A 12,339-nucleotide genomic window follows, 5' to 3' on the forward strand; every position below is an offset into this window, starting at 1 on the left:
AAGTAATACTAGTTTTTTGAGTGGGATTCATGAAAGCATCGTGCTACATGGTGAAGTGGAGTTTGAAAACTGCTTACGAGTTTGAAAACATGGATCTTTTGGCAGCAGCACTGCCAGCCCATGACTGTCCCTTCTGCTGTAGGTTTAACTTGTGTCTATAGGATATAAATGCTGATTAAACTTTTTCCATGGTAGCAGTATTAATACATGTCACGTGAAATAATGAAATACAGCCAACTTTATCACCATTTTCTCATGGAAATTGCTAATTTGGATTTTTAACTTTCTCCAGCTGCCAGTTCTTGCAGGGTTGATAGGAACCAAGTTAACTGTGGGCAGTGAGGGCATTCAGTCCATAAAGAGGAGCACAATGAATATGTGCCCTAGGGGCTAAATACAGCAGTATTGAGTTCACAGATTGTTTGATTCAGTCTACTAAAAACCTGACTTTGTTCCTGCTGTATTTGCCCTGTTTTGTTGAATTCAAATTTCTCAGTTCAAGTCCTTATATATATCTTTTTATAAAAAAATAGAAATTTTGAGATTTGTTTGAAGATGGACATTTGTCACCAAAAAACCCCAGTAGATAGGTTATTAACTCTGGGGTTTTTTTTCTAGCATACAGTCCTTATTGTGGATCTGAGAATAAAATGTCATTGTGACAGTTGCAGTCTCCTTCCTGTGGCTCTGCATTTCATTCCCCTTTCCTTTTTTAGGTCTCTACCCAACAGGAGACTTGTGGCCTGCCCAGCCAGTCTGCATGACAAACAGTTTAAACTACAACCTTGAGAATAACATACCTTGCATGATCCAAGAAACCCCCTCTGTCCACAACAGGCAAGTTACATTTTATGTAAAAAGTATGAGTAATGCTTTATTCAGGATTCTGTGATGCAGAGAATTGTTGTTGACTTACAATATTTGTAAGGCAAATTTGCTGGCACTTCAGTCTTAGTTCTGTTTGTCAATGCTCTTCCATTAGTAAATCGTTTAATTTTACTAATACAAATTCACTGCTGTTCATATATAGACTTTCCTTTCACTTCTTTTGTATGGTCAGGCAGAGGGCCTAGCTTTTAAATTTGTTGCCCTCCTGTTAATACATATCTTCTGTATATCACACGGTGTGTTATGTAGTGTGTACTTATGTTAAATGGCATGACCAGACATTGCTATAAAAAGATAAATATTCCTGTTTTGAAGGTGGTTTAGGGATACAATTGTTATGTTTCAAACTCTGTGTATATTTGGGTTGATCTTCCTGTAGTAATGAACTTAATTAAGTCTTGTATTTTACACTGCTCACAAACCAAATTTTACTAATGAAAGATGCACCACAAACTAATTAGCAGAAATACTCTGCCACCAAATGGCAGTGAAATATGGCTGGTTCTTCAAGTCGTACCTGTAACCGTGGGAGGCAGGTTTTTGGACCTGAGAGACGACTTCACAGAAGTTAGCAGCAACAGGCTCCTTTATTCATACACACACACACTTATATACATCTTTAAGACTGTAACCTTCCGCAGGGTGATGACACTTTGGCACCGATTATTGGCTAACAATGTTGTTTATATTACAAAGCCCTTCATAATTGGCTGACCATGCACATCTGCTGAGAAAGTCGGCAGCAGCCATTTCTGATTTCATTAATTAGTTCTTAAGGCTACAGCACTAATTTACATAGGCAGTTCAGCATATGGCTTGCTTTTTAGGTGAAATACCATATAAAATTCCAACAGTACTCTGTCATCCAAAATGACAGAAGGACCTGGGGGTCCTGGCAGATCACAAGCTGTCTATGAGCCAACAGTGTGACCTTGTGGCCAAGAAGGCCAATGGTAGCCTGGGATGCCTTAGAAAGAGCATTGCCAGCAGGTCGAGGGAGGTGATCCCACCCCTCTACTCAGCCCTGGTGGGGCCATATATGGAGTGCTGTGTCCAGTCTCTTTAGTACAAGAGAGACATGGAACTCCTGGAGCAGGTCCAGCAGGGAGCTACTAAGCTGGTCAAGGGACTGAACCATCTCTCTTATGATGAAAGGCTGAGGTAGCTGGGCCTGTTCAGCCTTGAAAAGAGGCAACTGAGAGGGAACCTCATCAACATCTGTAAGTATCTGAACAGAGGGTGCCAAGAGAATGGATCTAGGCTCTTCTTGCTGGTGCTGACCCACAGAACAAGAGGCAATGGGCAGAAACTGATGCTCAGGAAGTTCCACCTGAACATGAGGAAGAACTTTACTGTGCAGGAACAGAGTGGCCAGAGGTCATAGAGTCTCCTTTGCAGGAGATATTCAAGAATAGTCTGGATGCAATTCTGTGCCATGTGCTCTGGGATGACCCTTCTTGAGCAGGGAGGTTGGACCAGATGACCCACTGTGGTCACCTGACTGATTCTCTGATTCGGTGACACCATAGTAATGCAAAAATCCCTCAGTGATGGTTTTGGGATCCCAGCCAGACAGCTAACCTCAATTCTGTCATGTCAACAGACTGCAGTCCTGTTGTTTGGGAGCCATGGCCAGTGGTCTGTCTGACTCTTAAGTCAAATGAAATATGTGGGGATTGGCGGCAACTCCGTATTAAGTAGCTAAGCTTTCATATACCCATCTCGATTTGGACTTCATGTGCAAAAATACATGTAAATTGTTTATCGGTATTTAGTAGTGATAGCTTATGATAGCTTCTTGGCTGAATAGTAAAATAGTAAAACTGAATTAGTGCAGTTTCACATGTAATCCTTGTATATGTCTACATTGTCGAGACTGGATGCAGACTTGGACTATTTCAGACTTTCTGCACTACTGACATGTCTTCAGGAATTTCTCTTGAAAAATCTACTTGAAATTCTGGAATTATTTTAATTAAAAGACCTATGATTCCTACAAATTAACATGTAGTTTAGGGAACATATTGACAGGACTTTAGCATGTGTGGTGAGGAAAATAGAAATCTCCATTTTAATTGCTATTCTCAAACTTTCAAATGCTTGAGAATATGTTACATTTTCTTTACCTCAAATCCCATTATCCATGATTATGGGAATGAAATAAAATTTCCTTTTTACAGAGGAAGAAGTTGAACTCGGGCATAGCAAGACTCTGGTAGCTGTCACTACAAGTTGTTCATTCTCCCAGAGGAAAAACAACTCAGAGAATCACTGTGATTATGTAGTGGCACAGAGTAGATACTGGCAAAATAGACAAGTGGAATGTGAAAAGCCTCAAGATCAGTTACAGGCATTTTACATCTAACAGCTTTACATTAAATAAATATTTCTAAATAATTTTCAGAGGTTCTGCAAATTGTTTCTGACAGCAGATTTTTCTTGTGCTTGGGACAGCTTCATCGACTGGAATGCAGCTTGTGATAGCCAGTTTTCCAACATGTATTGTCCACTAGAGTTGAATGAATATGGTGCTTTCCCAGAAGGTAAGATGAAAGAAAATACATGAATTATCACAGAGCATGGTTATTTTCCTCTCACCTTTTATAGAACAAAAGGCTGAGCTTGTCTGTACACATATGGGCATTCATTGCTTAAGTGGGCTTTACGTTTTCCAGCTGACTTGAGTGCTGTGTCAGAGAAATAAACAATGTCTGCATGTGGTGGATGAGAAGACTGGTCTTCTTATGGAGTTACTAAGCCTGAAAAGTTGGTATGCAGGACTGTCGAAGGGAATAGAGAGAAATGCTTGTGACTGCAGTATTACACAGATTTTTTTGCACAATTTTCTTTGTTTCCTTCAGGCAGGCTACTGCCTTCCAAAGTGTGAAACACAAGGCCTCTTGTGACCAGTTACCTTCCTAGGCTAGAGTTTCTTGGCTTGGGTAGCACACTGGCAGCAATCTAGAATTCTTTAGCATTACCCGTCTAAGCAATGAAGGTCAGACTACAATATCGCAGGCAGCACAGTGATCCCTCAGGTGCTCAGAGCTGAGACATGTTGGCAGTGAGGCCTGGGTAGGCTCTGCCGTGCATGTTCTGTGGCTAATAGAGATCCTGTTCTCCAGCGGAGGGATTGCCAACTCTTTATCCTGTCCTGATAACATTTTGTTAGTAGCTCCCTAATACAGAGAGGTAGTCCTGTTGACAGAAATTGATAGGCTTCACTGCTGTGCTACCCTGAAGCTGCCTGAAGTCACTGAAGGATTAAGTCAGTTCCAGTCTGGCTCACTCTCCACAAGATTTAACATTCCTTCACAGAAATTTTAGTAGTGTTCATATTGCAAAAGCCTTAATTTGTCTTCCTATTTTTATAAACTACAGAAAACATGAACTACCCCAGTGGCTTCCCAGGTACTGCAGCAGTGCAGAATACAGCTTTCATTGACCAGAACTGTCCCTCTACCTGGAATGCTCATCCCAACATGCCACCTGCCTGGGAGCCTGCCAGTTATGTCAACTCCACAGTGAGTATTGTCACTGTGAGGCACTGCCTTCACCTGCTTCTTCAAAGCCTTCCTTGTGCATTCCTGTTTTTCTTATACCTGTTGCTTGCATGCTTTTCATGAATCTTTTAAGTCACTTGATGTATGTATTTAATTCAGACATTGGCAGTCTGGGTTTTTCCCAGCCATTTGTCAAGGATGACAAACCTTGTCTGACCTTGTCTGAGAAATTTTAAGACAGATCCTTTTGCCTGAAAATTGACTAAAATCATCTTACATATGGAAAAACATTTATACTTATGTAGTCTACTGAGACTTTTTCCTATCAAAATCAGCTTTTCCAGTTGAGGGTAAAACACAAAAAGTGCTGACAGCAAAACCCCAAGAGATTTGGAAATTCTAGAGCTGAATGGACAGCTGCTCTCAGTGATTTTGACAGGGTTTTTTTCTGCTAGGAAATCCGAGTGATTTAAGCTGGATTTGTGCAGCTTTCTGAATGCTGACTTTGACCTGTTTAACTCCATACTAGCCATGTTTATGTCATCCCATAGCGCAGTGTAGTGACTTCAGTTCAAGGTGGTCTTTAATTGTAACCACCTTCTCCTCGGCTCATATTTCAAGATCCTCTTCTGTACAATTCTGATTTTTTCATTGACAGTAGGTTTATTTTATATAAAACCAACCAAATAAAGCAAGAAATATTTTCAACTGTAGAAGTGAAAATTCTTCTGTGTTAAAAAGTGGCAAAACTGGTAGAAGACGTCTTCCTAAAATAAACATGGCTTTATTTCATATTTTATTCAGGAATGCCAGGAAACACAGAAGGTAGAGATTGGAAAATACATTAGATAATTCAGTTCATTTCCCTAGTGAGCTTTTCTCCACAATACATTTCAGTGTTTCATTCGGTTTTAAAAGTCCCAAGACTTCCATGACCTTCACTGAGAGACTTCCTTGCAGACTAACACATCTTGCCCTCTAGAATGTTCTTTTTAAGCTTTTGAAATTTTCAGACTAAATTCCCTAGCTCCCAATTAATAGTCTCTTTTTCATACTAAATATCCCTTTCTGCTCCTGGTATGCATAGTCTTTCTGGTCTGACATATACTTGAACCTTTTTCTTGTCATTTTTGGGCATCCTTCTCTTCTAATTTTAACTCTTAGAGCATGCGTGGTGCTCTTTGCACATCTTCTGTTTCTCCATTGTTCTCCTTAACAGGCTGACCAGAAGTGAATATTGTATTCTTGTTATAGTAATATCTGTGCTGTGCAGGGAGGAGCGCATATGGCTTCATTCAGCAAAGGGCCTTACACAGACACACACAGACACACACACATTCTGCTGTAGTATTTTCGGCAGCCATATTTCTTTGTCAACTCCTGTGCGATTTTCTACTTCTGTGTTTCTGCTTCCTCCCATTTAGTACCATGTTTCCATGTTTTCTTTGGCAAATGGTCCATTTTGCAGTTTCCCATGATGGTTTTATCTTGCTCTGCAGCCCTACCTCTCAAGCACCCGAAGCTTGTCTCCAATGTCTGGACTTTTTGGTTCCATCTGGGCACCTCAGAGTGATGTTTATGAAAGCTGCTGCCCCGTCAGTGCCACAACTCAGCATTCAACCCATGTGGAGAACCAGGCAGTTATGTGTAAGCAGGAATACTATCCGAGGTTTAACCCTTTCCGTGCCTACATGAACTTGGACATATGGACTACAGCAGCCAATCGAAATGCAAATTTCCCTCTTTCGAGGGACTCGGGTTATTGTGGAAATGTGTGAAAGGAATTTGATTTCAAAATGTGAATAAAGATGCTTGCAATTTTGATTACTAGAGTAAGCTGGTTGCTGAATAGATTACAATGTTGGTGAATATTTTGGCACTTTTATATTGAAAATAAATTTTTTTTACTGAAGTCTGAGCATTCAGTGCATTTTAAAAAGCACAGCATATTCAGGACACTGTTATTGTCAGGTGAAGGCCATCAATTTAAAATTCCAATTTTTTTCATGGATAAGGACAGTATCAGTTCTTAAAAACATCCATTAACCTGTATGCACTTGTTTCTTCTGAAGTTTGCATTCTGTGGATAAACTAGGAGTGGTTAGCATTTTTAGCTAGAAAATTACAACCATAAGTAATCGTATCTGTACCAAACAGTAGCACTGAGGACCTACCTGTTAATGCAGATCAGAGAATTCCAAATGGTGCCACTTCTAGTGCTGATATAGTTGTTTGTGGATGTAAATTTCTGGCAGTAGAAAAAAGGCTGAATTGTGGCTTGTTTATCTGGCTTCAAAATGCAAGCTGTCACTTGGACCATATTATGCTTGTGCAGTGTGGGTGAGAGGGCATTTCTTCCAGGAACTTTTCTTGTGACTCCTGGCATTTTGTGTTTATATTTTTAGCCTTCATGTTGAAATAGCATTTTCAGTGCATTTAATTGCACTTATTTAAAATGCCAAATCTTTAACTGAAACAAATGTTTCTTTGAGAGCAGAGTTCACACCACTCTCCAAAACAGAATGGCAGTGTGTTGGCTCGTGTTAGGAGACTGAATCTCTGTAGTGGGAAAGGCAACTGAGGAAATGCTGCACCCATGCCAAATCTAAATCTATCATGGAAGCTCTCTCTGCTTACCCTTCCTGTAGAGCCTTTTCTTCTGGCATGGCAGATTGTGTCTGGGTGTCAAAAGGAGGGGAAGGCATCTCTTAGATTCAGAGATGTCCTTGGCACAAGGGGACTTGTTAAGCCTGAAGAGAGAGTGAAGGTGAATCCAGTAGTAGCCTTGTATAGCTGCTTTAGGAAGAGCCATAATGATGTCAGAACCAAATCCTGTGTCATGGCTACAGGTGTTACAGCAAGTGGCAGTGCTCACAGGTTGCCGCGTGGGAGGTTCAAGTTGGCCATGAGGAATAATGACTTCTCCTTCAAGGGTGGTACAGGGGAACAGATTGCTCTAACAGGTGGACAGATCTCTCGTCTTGATGTTCGTGACATGGCTGAACAAAGCCACATGTGACCTACTGTAGTCTGTGGCGGTCCTGCTCCTCATGGGAAGTCAGACTACAGACCACCAGGGTCCAGTCACCATTTTGAGGATTCTGCATGCTTGAACAAGTTCCTTACTGTTTGCTGTTTGTTTTCTTCTTGCCCTTTGAACACAGAGTAACTGGAAGACAAGAGCTCTGTTTTGACAGTAAGGGATTGATGCTTTTGCCTTTCTTTTTATTCAAAGGCAGAGCAGAAAAGGCACTGCAAAATAGCTGAGAGCCTGCATGCAAGGCTACTCAGTAATCTGAGCTCCCAGACCTAAATTCTGACCTTGCCAGTCTTACCACATTGCTGAGCTATTGGACCAGCTCTTGTAACTTGCTGGTTTCATCCAGAAGTGCCATCCCAGAGCTTGAAATATTTCAGGAGAAACTGCACATTTCTGCAAAAAGTTTGTTTCAGTGAATCAGCAGTTCGTGCAAAGAAGGCTTTGTTGAAAGATATCCTGCCTGCTACACTTTCATGTGTGTTTGGGTTAGCCCCAGGAGGACGTAATGTCTAGTTGGGATACTCAAAAGCTGCTGCATTTACCTGCTCTAATTGCTCATGTAGAAGGTGCTCCTAAGCCTTCCTTTGGTTCTGATGTCAGTAAAATGGGATCATCACTGAATGCTTCTCCAGACTGTGGTGTTTTAATTGCTTGACCACGATCTAGTGCCTGGAATCTTCAACTGCTTTCCATGATGTGTCGTGCTGGGCAGGAATCTGTTTGACTCTGGAGTTCATTCGTAATTGCGTGTGATTCTGAGGGAAAGTTCACGTGTTCATATGAACTTTGATGCTCCTGAAATTGGTACTAAGCCATGAGAAGTAGTCATAACAACTGACATGATTTCTGTGCATCTCTTGCCTATGGCAGGAGACTTCAGGAGGAATATAGTGGGAGTATAAACACAATAAATACAGATTAAAAGAAAAAAGTGAGCCTTTGGTTTGAAATGCAGTGAAGTTTTTTATTCCCTGGATAATGTTGCTTGCTGTGTATAGCATGCTCATTGATTTTGGATGTACAAAGGCACAGGAAAGAAGAGAGGACATGGAAAGCTGTGCTTACTTGGCTTACTCAGTTTATTCTGTTAATTATGTTAAATGTTTCAAGGAGTTCCTTATTTTCTGTGCACTGAAGTGAAGCTTTTCCTTAAGTTCCAGTCTAAGGAGGTGCATTCCCTATATCTGGAACAAACTGTAACAACAAAACCCCACTCAGTTCTGATAGGCACCAAGTCCCTGTTGTAAGTAAAGCATATGTTTCAGACAAAATATATCACTGGAAACGAGAAGAAAACTATGCAATAAGCCAAGTGAATGCACTGGAGAGTTCAGAGAGAGCAGAACCAGACAGAAATATTTGGAAAAGAAGACCTCTGTGAAAAATTTGGTCAGAGTTGTTAAAAGTGCCTGCAAAAGACAAGGGAAATAACGCTGCAAATAGTTTGAGAAATGCTTCTAAGAAAGTAAACAATCATTCCCTTTAATCAAACCAGAACAGATCAAGAAGCAATCCCCTGGAAGCTATGTAGTATTAGGCAAAGTATTTCATATAACTTTTCATAACAATAACTAAGGAATGTAGTAAGCTCATTAAGGTTACCAGGAATAATTGCTGGCCATCAGGAGATATCTGTACCTTAATTGGCAATCCATTTGACTGCAGGTGGATTTGTGCTCGGATAAAAATCATTCCTCCTACAGTGAAGGGGAAGATGAAATAATAATTCTACTACAAATTTCTTTGTACCAAAATGATTATAATTCTACTGGAATGAAACTGGAGAGGTTGCTCTAAAGACCATCTCATCATCATGAGCAAAGTAATTTCTAATTTCTTGGCTTGTGCCAGGAGTCCTTTATAGCAGCATGGATCTTTCTGAAATTGGTACCATTTTTTTCTTTTTAGAGACTTGAGGAAAAGTTCTTCTTGATTAACCAAAGAGATGCTTAAAGTGCAAAGGGAAGACCAAAAATACCAATATAAAGAGAAATAGCTTGCACAGTTCTCCAGTAGGGCTGGTGATGGGGTGGGGGGGGAACCATGGGTGCACTTCAAAGTGTTGAGTGTCGATTTCTATCACATTGTGAATGCTATGTAGTCTTGCGACATTGATTGTAGGTACTATGTGGGATGGCCTTTGGACAAAGCTAGCATCTACTGCAGGGTTGTTCACCTGCCCTAGCCTTGTCATGCTGCAGCAAGCCCCTCTCCACATTATGCTATAGAGCTGTGGGAAGGGGAGCATCTACTACAGCTTCCCTGGAGAAGAGGGCAGTGCTCTGCTGGGACCTTGTTTCTTGGTAAGTGGGGCTGGTATGGTGTTGAGCTTGCTTCTGCAGGGAGACATTTGGACTGCCCAGCAGCCTGGCTGCTACCAGTCTGGCCTGGGAGCCTGGTTTGAACTCCTTGGGAGCAACAGACTGGCTAGACAGAGCTGCAAATATCACCTGTGAGGTTAAAAACATGTGGGGGATCCTACATGTCCCCCAAAGGTAGGCTCAACACCGTTACTGCTTGCTCTTTCAAGTTCCTCATGAGCATGTTGGCAGTTGGTGAATTGCTCCTGCAGCTGGACCTGGCCATGCAGGACTGTTCAGCCACTTGCAGGAGCAATGATCAGCTAGCCGAATTTCATTCTGCACTGGCAGAAATGAGCTTGAAAGTTCTTGGGGCAGCTGAGAGATCTGATTGCCAGAGGGCAAATGAGTTCATTGAAGAGAGCTGTTAAACTACCTTGAGACAAAGAGGAAGAGGCAAGGTAGGTGGTCACTACCTGTACTGGGGCTGGCAGTGCTGGCAGCTTCATCACCCAACTTCTCTCAGCCTCAGGAGAAGCCTCAGTGACACCTGGGAAGTGGCCTTCGCAGCACCTCAGATTCCTGCAGAGCCACCACTGCCATCCTTCCAGGTGAGCTCCTGGCTGATCTTTACAGTGGTAGGTTGGACACTGCTTTCACCCTCAGGAAAAACCCGTTATATGTTTTTCTGAGTTAATGAGTCATCTCCATCTGCTTTTGTGCTTTCCACATACATGCTTTGCTTTCAGCAATTTGCAGATCAGGTGCACAGAGGTATCTCCCTGTCACCATGAGTGTATTTCACTTCTACCTTTGCTCCATCCTGTTAGTCTGTTTGACCACTCTGTGGTGAAAACCGTGTCCTCTTCTGCAACACCCCTGGGTGGGCTGAAGGCTCCCTGTCTCTCCAGGATTGCTGTGCTGACGCAGCCCTACTCTGTCTCAGTGGCAATGTGACAATTGCCCTGCCTTTCCAACAGGCTGGCAGAGCTTAGTGTCTCAGCTGGAGGAGGTCCAGCATATTGGTTGGAGCAGTTGCCCAGTCCTGCACTGGATGAGGCTCTGCAAGCTGAGCAGTGTGGAAGAGTGGGAGACAATGAGCTCTGCTCTGCCTCATCATGGGCAAGTGACAGAGCAGAGCAAGGGGAAGATTTGTTGTCCCAGTCCTTACAGGTGGTGTTGGAACTGAGGCCCTGGGATCTCATGTCCACCTCTGCAGCTCATCACTAATGTGGGAACATAGGCATTCCACTTCTGCTGAAAGCTGAATGTTGCTGCTGCCTCTTCTTTCTCTAGAGTGTCTCCCTGTAAGATCTGTCTGTGCTTGCTTGACAAAAACGCCTTCTTTGTCACTGTAGGCCACACACTGTGCAACTCACCTTTTTCATGATCTGTGCTGTATTTTGTTTCTTGCTGCTTCCTTCAGCAACAACAGCAGCACAAATCCTCTGAAAGGTTTTTCCCCCAGTAGTGTGTGGAAGCTGCTCTCTAGGATATTTGGTGTTTTAGCTACCTTGTTCAAAGGTGATGAAGGTTTGGTGTTTCCACGTAGGCCCCATGCATCTCTGCAGTTTTTGTTCCTTGGAGGCTGCCAGCAACCTGCATGAGCAGGGACCACACTGGCCTGGAATACAGGACCTGCCCAGTGTACAAACCAGTGTCAGATGCACTTCTCTAGCTGCTGTGGACAAGCTCCTCATCTAGCATAAACTAGTTATTTAATCACCATCAGCTGAACTACCAGGAGCCAGGCTTGGCTTGCAACTGTGTGCCATATGTACGCATCTCTTGGAGGAAGAACTTCACCTTGAGTGACCAAAGAGACCCCATCCTCTTCAGTAAACTTGGCTCCTGTGCAGTGATTTTGAGGTGATAAAGCATACCCCTGACCATCCCTGCCAAGCTCTGGGTTATGGCTGATGTACCTGTGGGCTGGCAGACTGTGCCAGACCTCTTCATCAACACTGGCAGAACACTCCATTTGCTACGAGCCATTTGGTTTTAATTTTGAATGTATGTACAATGTGTGAAGGGAAGCTAATGTTTTCACACGTCTTTGCTAGCACAGATGTGGGGAAGCCTATGCCTGGACCTGCTCTGTCTCTCCGTCAGCGACATGGAAAGTGGGCTGCCTCTGCTGGGCTTGGTGTCAGCAGGTGCTGTAGTGCAGGGCTGTCTCAAAACCAGAACTAACCTTCTCACGCAATGCTGCAGCAGTGCACTCGGCCATCAGCGCCTTACAAGAACCTGCTACGATTGCTGGTTCTGATTTAGGGAGAAAAATGTTTTGCTTCACTTGCTTAACACAGCGTTCTTCAATGAAAGGTAGTTTGCGGTGTGGTGTAGGAAATGCTGAAGAGTGCAAACCAGATGTTGAAGATGATAAGGGAACCTTGCAGAAACATCAGAAATGCTGTACCCTTCCCATCACTCTCCTCAGACCTGAGAGATGGTGGAGCTTATTGCTTTCATATTGGCTGTGTTCTTATGAGAAAGGGAGCATCTCAGCAGTGTTCCTCCACTGCTTGCAAGCAGGCTGGCTTATTCTGCCTCCAGCCCATCTTGTGATGGCACACCTGTGGTGCAGGAAGAGGTGTATGGTGCTTGT

General features: G+C 42.8%; 1 protein-coding gene across 2 annotated transcripts in view; it reads left to right on the forward strand.

Annotated features, from left to right (window-relative positions):
- Positions 1-6,303, forward strand: part of TMEM131L (transmembrane 131 like) — a 79,456-nt gene extending 73,153 nt beyond the window's left edge. For both annotated transcript variants that reach the window (XM_071556128.1, XM_071556129.1), the window contains exons 32-35: positions 717-837; positions 3,343-3,431; positions 4,270-4,412; positions 5,891-6,303. In XM_071556128.1, coding sequence (XP_071412229.1) covers positions 717-837; positions 3,343-3,431; positions 4,270-4,412; positions 5,891-6,169 — 632 coding nt within the window. In that variant the 3' untranslated portion in view covers positions 6,170-6,303. The remainder of the gene's footprint in view (positions 1-716; positions 838-3,342; positions 3,432-4,269; positions 4,413-5,890) is intronic.
- Positions 6,304-12,339: the final 6,036 nt, after the last annotated feature.

The sequence above is a fragment of the Pithys albifrons genome, chromosome 5 (assembly GCF_047495875.1).
Source record: "Pithys albifrons albifrons isolate INPA30051 chromosome 5, PitAlb_v1, whole genome shotgun sequence".
Taxonomy (NCBI): domain Eukaryota; kingdom Metazoa; phylum Chordata; class Aves; order Passeriformes; family Thamnophilidae; genus Pithys; species Pithys albifrons.